Source organism: Papilio polytes, unplaced genomic scaffold (genome assembly GCF_000836215.1).
Source record: "Papilio polytes unplaced genomic scaffold, Ppol_1.0 DF824269.1, whole genome shotgun sequence".
Taxonomy (NCBI): domain Eukaryota; kingdom Metazoa; phylum Arthropoda; class Insecta; order Lepidoptera; family Papilionidae; genus Papilio; species Papilio polytes.
In genome coordinates, this window is record NW_013524935.1 from 5,363,799 (window position 1) to 5,371,337 (window position 7,539).

The window sequence follows — 7,539 nt, forward strand, 5'->3', positions numbered from 1 at the left end:
GGGGGGGGGGGGGAAATGCACTAAAAAGTCCCCTTAGATCTTCAACGGTCTTCTATGGGCCAAAATTTATATATTCTTGGTTACAGACTATACGTTTTAAATTCTGTACTGAAGTAATCGAGAACGATTGCTAATGTAATATTATGAATGTGAAAGTTTGGATGGATGGATATTTGTCATAGATGTAGAGTCTATAAGAACACATATTCTTCTTTTATTCAAACGGAGTCACGGGAGAAAACTAATAAATTGTGTATACCAACAGCAATTAACATGGCGCGTCATAGAGGGCGTTGTGAAACAAAAAGATATAGTGATGCGTCGTCTGAACGCGGATCATCTGCCACAAGTTGCAGTCGACGAGCTGCCATTGAGTGACGACCCTAATACTATTTATATCACAGGTTTGTTTTATGTTTTTTGAATAGGCCTAAAATAATCAGATGAAATCGTACTTTCATTTCTTATTATTCAGTACTGAGTTTGGAGGCAATTTTTAAGTTAAAAGTTTTTACACATATAGTTTTAAATGAACAATTCGAACGATAAAGCGGTTGTTATTGTTTAGTCTGTGTTCCAAGATTTTATCTACAGCGCCATCTATTGTAAAGCAAACACAACTAATGTTTTGTAAATGCTAATTTAAAAAGCTACATTTAAGGTAATCTGGTATAACCGACTAATTGCCTCTAATCATTAAAGTCGTTTTATTCAACTTATTGTGAATCTTACAGATATAAATGCGAAAATGTAGATGCTAACATCTCTAAACTGTAAAGTTTATCGCCAAAATGAGTGAACAGAGATGTCGAGCAGTCTTTTCTTTTTTTATGTTATGATGTGGCAAAGAGCAAGCGGCCACCTGGAACCACAAAAAAGGGGAAACAACCGCTGCGTATGGACAACTGCAATCGCAGATGCGTTGCCTACCTTTAATCGACGGAGGGGGAGACACGCATAAAGACGATATTTTCTCTTCCTATGCGTCTCCTCCACCGTCATATCCACTTTACCTTTCCATCCCTTCTTCTTAAGAAAAGGGGGGAAAGGAAAAGGGACTAAAATTAGGCTTAACTTAAATTTACAGTTTAATTTAATTATTTGTACCTTTATCAGGTCTAGCACTAGACTTGAGCAGCGTGCCGCTGTCGGACGCGCGCGTGTCGCTGTACCCGCTGTCGCAGCAGCTGCTGCAGCCGCGGCCGCCGCCGCCGCCGCTGGCCAGCAGCAGCAGCGACAGCGCGGGCCGCTTCCTGCTGGCGCTGCCCGTCACCTACACCGGCAGGGAGGTCGCGCTGGCAGTCGCTAAGGACGGCTATATACCCAGTACTAGACATATCAAGGTTAGACGATAGATGGCGCTTATACCAATTTTAATTTAAAAAAAATAATTATGGCGTTGTTTTTTTGCATTTTTTTAATCAGAGGCGTTAATTGTGTCTCTAATAGAGAATCTTAGTGTGTACTTGTTGTAAATGTAAAAATATATGATTTTTGCAGATAAATAGTGACAGCAAAGTGACTCCGAACGTGTTATTCAAGTTAGAGCGAGATGACACCGTGCTCGGTTTACCAAGGCTCGTTTTTGTCATGCTTGCCGGTTAGTATGCATATAAAACAATAATTCTTATAACCCTATATATTGTAAGGGTAAAAACTGCCTCAGCGTTGTTTATACAATAAGAAATAACATTTAACGAATCGACTTTCAACTATACGTCAATTATTTAAAAACAAAAATTCAATAAACACTTTCAAATGTTAAAAAAACACAAATTAATATTTGACCACAACTGATCTAAGTACTGTTAAAAAAAAATCAGTACTGCGCTGTAGTAGCGGCGCAACACTACATTATTGACATATATGTCCCATACCTATCTGACAGCTGTCAATGTCATTCTGACGTATTAGAATAGCTTGAATGTTTAATTTAATCCCATCGTTACAGTTATAGTAATTACGTAAAAGTACAAATAAACTACATAACAAGTAACTAAAGCAATTTTTAACGATTTTTATCCTAAAACAATGTACCATTAGTAATCCATCCAAAGTAATATGTTGAAATATTATAGGTGCTGTTGGCGTGTTGTTAGTGTTGTGCGCGGCGTGGTGCTTCGGTTGTCGTCAACGAGCGCGCGATACCAGACGCAACTACCTCTTCTCACAACTACCGCCTGACGACAAGCAGCCGCTTTGCGCTACAGCTTCATACGGTATACCAAAATATACTAATATAAACAAACTTGTGGCGTGTAATTGTTAAGAATATCGATATCGATATCGTGGCAGAATAGTGCAACACTAAATTATTGAAGTATGTGTCCCATCCCTATGACATCTGTCAATGTCAAGTATAAAGCTATTCCTGGCTGCAATCCATAGACGTATCTATACTAATATAATAAAGCGTAAACACACGCTTCTTTGTTGCCTAACATGTCAGCAATTACACCATATTTTTGAATAATCCTTTTTTTAATTAAAAGCCCTACACTTACGTCACGCTTTAGGTTATATATTTTCACGATATTATAGTTATGGGTTGAATAAATACGTCAAAGATGTATTCGACAATTTATTAGTTTTTTTTGTTTAACAGGTAAAAGTATAATTGTTTTGAATAAGTTGATTTTAATTCGATTATTATAATTACTCGCAGATTTGATACAAAAGCCGTATTACGATGATGACGACATCCCGCCCTCGGAGACTGACTCCGAAGACGAAATAGTTCTACTGCGCTCCGACCGTGAATGGAAGCCTGTAGAACAACACGACCACTGACCGCTGACACCTGCTTACGTAACAGTTGTACATGCACACAGCTCACAGTAATTTGATCATGCACGAACTTCCAAAAGACAAAAAATTACCTGTCAATGTCAAGTTTTTCAAATTATACTTCGTGCATAGAATAAATAACAGATAGACCAATCTGATGTCGAAAAGTATACTTCATCTATGATTTTAAAAAATGTATTTTTTAAAAAACGTTTCAAATACGTTTACTTGATAATGTAATGATTAATATTTAATTAATATTGCGTTTATAAATATTTTATATGGATGTATGTTATATCAACATTTGCTCCTTACAGGGTATCGTAATGATATTTAAAAAAGAAAACATATTTGTGGTATTAATACGTAAAAATATATTTATTCATTACATTTTACGATTAATTTGATAAACAAATTCTATTTACATTGACTAAAAATTTGTTATTTTGACACTTCCTGTCAAATTACTAATTTTGGCGCCAATTATTAAACTTAATGTATAGAATCTATTTCCTGTTTATCAATATGTGATATATCTATCTATTTTTATCAATTCTGTGCAATTTAAACGTTCAAATATTACATTTAGTTTAATGTGTAATTAAGAAATAATTAATTAAGCTTTACTTTTGTCTGACATTACGCACGTTCGGATACACGCATTTATACATTACATTTAAAACAAATAATTTTACAAAAAAAAAAGTATATTGTTTTTTAAATTGACAATTCTGTATTTTTCTATATTTATTGAGAAAAATAGATCTCTTCCATAATATACAGTATTAGATTTGTTTATCCATATAATTGGCAAAGTAAGTTGTATTTTTATAGTATTTATACACATTTTAAAATATATGAAATAAATTAATTAAATATCTCCATTTTCAACTTAATAAAATTTCATCTCTACATTCCTTTATGCATTTTATATACTTCCTACTTATTTTAATTTTAATTCTTATAATAAGTTTAGTTTTATGTTTAAAAATTAACATCTATAAAACTTTAATATTTGCAACATGCTACGTAATTTTTTCAATACTAATCGATAAAAAAGTACAGGTTTTTGGCACAGTCAGTATCAGTAATAACCGAAAAAACTAGAATAAACGCATTCTAGTTTTCTAAAAATTGTTCGTCTGAATGCATATTTTAATAGAACATTAATTTTTATTTTATCATTAAAATAAAATGTATATTCGTAACTCAATTTAAAATATATACAAGTATTTGAAAAAGAATCTCCAATATTTATAAATTGAATTATACAAAAGTATTTTAAAAAATGTATTTACACTTTATGAAAATTATACAAATTATTGGTGCTCTTTGAATGTGACTCGTTTTTTAAATATACAAATGTTGTGATAATTCTGTATTAGTTGAATATACACTTTGATAAAATAAATATGTTAGATTTTATTTTGTGTTTTATTTTGTTTATGCATTCCGCTATTTAATCGCTCCCTGTTCCGATTGATCGGAGCGGAGTCTATAAGTGCCTGTTTAACGGAACACTCTCAATGTCCATTGGAATGAAAAAAAAAACATTTACGTCTAATACAATGTTAAACTCTGTTCTTAAGTGTAAAAGCCAAGAAAAAAAGAAAAAACTGTTCTATTTACACGACGAAGAACTTCAAAAATCTATTTGTTTTATTCTTATCTAGAAAGTAAAAACTTTTTCCAGTGATGTCAAACTTGTTAAATATTTTTTATGCGAGTATCGGAACATATTTGTTATCTGTGCTGTGATATCACTTGACTTGTTAATTTTGATAACGTCGAAATAAATAAATTAATTATATTTTCATTTAAAGTATTTACAATGACAATTATTGGCCTCACTTGAGCGCAGTCTTAGCTTATTGTGTAATTCGTGAGAGTAGCAATTTTGTGTAATGGAAAGGTCTGCTAACAGTGCTAACGAAATGAGTCGCCGCGCCGGAGAATTCATAAGACGTGTAAACAGAATAACCGACGGACCAATGACTAGAAAAAAACTGGTAATATTAATTCTAATTGTTGTATTCTTAATTCTTTACGTCGGTCCTACGTTTATGAACTGGCTCTTTGAATCTGAAAGTTCAGCAGTCAGTAATCAAATCTTATGTCAAAGAAACTTTATAAACCCTTTCGAAGACGCGCTAAGAGATTACGATGCGTATATGAGACAGGAAACAGCCGCTACATTAACTTCTTCATCGCATAACTATGTGCCTTATGTTGGTAATGGCTATATTGGACTGACCCTTGAACATGATGACCATTTGAACATTAAATATGGCAGATCATTGTCATTGCCGGTGTTTTATCATCCTCTATACATTGTCAGTGATTTCGAAATGAAGGAGGTAACTCTTGTTGAATACAAGAAAGGTATTGTCCATAGATTTCAATGTGGCAACTCTGGCTTACAAATATCATACCAGTATTATGCACACCGGACTATACCCTCTCTCTTTGTTCAAGAGATTCTAGTGAATAATCCAACGAATTCTGGTAAAACATTACAATTGATGACTCCCCTGATAACAGGGTGGCCGACCGCGGTAAAACAAGTTGTTAAGCTTCATCAAGGAGTTGATACAAAGGATTATGAAGTTGTCACTGGCATGGTTGCAATACCTGATAGCGATAAAGTTGTTGCTGTGGCAGTTGTCTGCAGACAACTAGATAATTCCATCCAAGTGGATGCGAGAGATGGGACAGATATCCTGATATTAACCACAGTTCAGTACAGTAAGCCGATAAAACAGGCAGATTATGCTAAACATAAAGACATTGTAGAGAAAAAGGCTATTGAAGAAATGGAGAAAGTGATCGCTCTAACGGGTGACAGAACTTCAGTGAGAAATTTGAAAGAGAGTCACACTCGAGTGTGGCAAGGTTTATGGTATACTGGGTTTTATATCTCTGAATCGAAAGCACACGGTATTATGAACGGAGATCGCATTAATGCTACAATATATGCAATATTATCACAAGTCAGAAGTTACGAACACGAGGAAAATATTAAAGCTTCAACCAGATCAGATATACTACGGACTCTAACTTATTCTGAAGGTTGTTACGAAGGTTATTCCACTCTAGATGCCCTTAATTTGTGGAAACCGTTAAACAGTTTGTCAAGCATTAACAAGGTGGCAAGTCTTTGGTTATTAACATTAGAAAAACAAGGCTGTCATAATTTGCTTAAAGCAGGCGCTAGCGGAGTAAACCAAGCTATGGTTTTAAGTTTTGGCAGCTTAAGATTCAGTAATCAGCACTTAGAATACAACATACACCCATCTAAACTCCACAGAGACTTTTTATTCCGTCGTATTATTTACGGAAATATGACTCACGTGAACATCAGTGTGATCCTACAAGAGGATAATAAGGCAGCCATTTTCGTAGCCTTAGATCGTTCAGATAGAAATTATTATGCATGTGATGCGGGCTGTTTAGATTCTCCAGTACAATTAGGTCCGTATAAAAAATACTTTCCTGTGAAACTAACTGAACCGTTAACAGCTATATTATATATAACTGCTGATAAGAAGCATATGGAAGATTTAAGGCATGCTATACACGTAAGAGAGGTGGTGGAAGCGCCAGCACATGAAAACCATGTGATAGCGTTACATAAACACGGCTACAGTTTGGGAGGCTTAAATCCATTATTCTGGGTGTCTATAATAGTATTAATTGTGGTGTTCCATTTGTTCCTATGTAGAATAATAATGAATGAGTTTTGTGACAACAGTATGAGTTATAAAAGACTTTATAATAAAGCTTAGTTACTTAGAGCTTTGTAAGTTTTATTGTGACTGAACTTTTGTATTACATACAAGATGCTATTTTAGTTTTGATTGAACCAGTCGGTTCTTATCAGTATTGTCTGATTTTGTAGCTTCTTTTTATATCACATGTAATTGTAAGTACAGTCGCGGAAATACGCGGTGTCCCACTTTAGAAAAAATTACCTTGCAACAAGACAAACTATGCCTCTTCTTATAAAAGGGATAATAAAAAGAAACTATTCTTGTATCACTAACCGAATTTTTATACAGATACATTTTAAGATACGTTATATTGGTTTTTGTTCCACTGTCGTTTCAAAATGTTCAAACGATTTTAGGTTTTAAGGTTATAAAAGCTTGTCATTTAAACGTTTTGACTACGTGGAACAATAACCAATAAAATGCAGCTTTTTGTGTGTATGAAAAAACTTCGTTCAGTGGTACATAGTTAATTTTTTTTATTATTTCTTTTGCGCAAGTTACTGCTACCTAATTGACTATTTGTAAGAGGTTGAGTTTGTCTTGTAAGGAACAAGGCAATTTAAGTGTAACACTACGTATTTCCGTGATTGTACAATACATAATTTACTTATGTATATGCTTAATTTTGAATGAACTCGTATTTTAAGATTGAAGTCGCAGTTTTTTTTCCATACGAAGAATCTTATTTTAGTCCAATTTTTCTGTATGTATAAATTAGTAAAACATTATTTTAAATGACATTTATGTGTATATAGTAGGTGTCCAGTGCCTAAATATGTTTTTAATTTTCTCAGAAGTGTTGGTAATATATTTTTATATGTGATGTCTATATAGTGGAAATCCATACATTTTGTTATAGTATTCAGTTCAATTTAACCTTTTTTCTTGAAAGTATTACAGTAGATACCTCGATAACTCAAACCTCGGTAACATAAAAACCTCTATAACTTCAAAAAATAATATGTTCCCTTCCCATCAGAGC

The 7,539-nt window shown here is 33.5% G+C and overlaps 2 protein-coding genes across 2 annotated transcripts in view; both read left to right on the forward strand.

Annotated features, from left to right (window-relative positions):
- LOC106106028 (carboxypeptidase D-like) overlaps positions 1 to 4,209 on the forward strand; it is a gene marked incomplete in the record, with an annotated part of 22,752 nt that extends 18,543 nt beyond the window's left edge. Inside the window, 5 exon segments of the mRNA XM_013286554.1 lie at positions 266 to 404; positions 1,117 to 1,343; positions 1,501 to 1,600; positions 2,079 to 2,219; positions 2,666 to 4,209. Of these exon segments, the coding sequence (XP_013142008.1) occupies positions 266 to 404; positions 1,117 to 1,343; positions 1,501 to 1,600; positions 2,079 to 2,219; positions 2,666 to 2,790 (732 nt within the window).
- Positions 4,210 to 4,543: 334 nt separating this feature from the next.
- LOC106109178 (uncharacterized protein KIAA2013 homolog) lies at positions 4,544 to 6,581 on the forward strand. The gene has a single exon (XM_013290587.1). The coding sequence runs from the start codon at positions 4,692 to 4,694 to the stop codon at positions 6,570 to 6,572; it is 1,881 nt and encodes a 626-aa protein (XP_013146041.1). The 5' UTR covers positions 4,544 to 4,691; the 3' UTR covers positions 6,573 to 6,581.
- Positions 6,582 to 7,539: the final 958 nt, after the last annotated feature.

Bases quoted from the DNA above. Each gene is read 5' to 3' on its own strand.
- LOC106109178 (XM_013290587.1), top strand. From the start codon at position 4,692: ATGGAAAGGTCTGCTAACAGTGCTAACGAAATGAGTCGCCGCGCCGGA.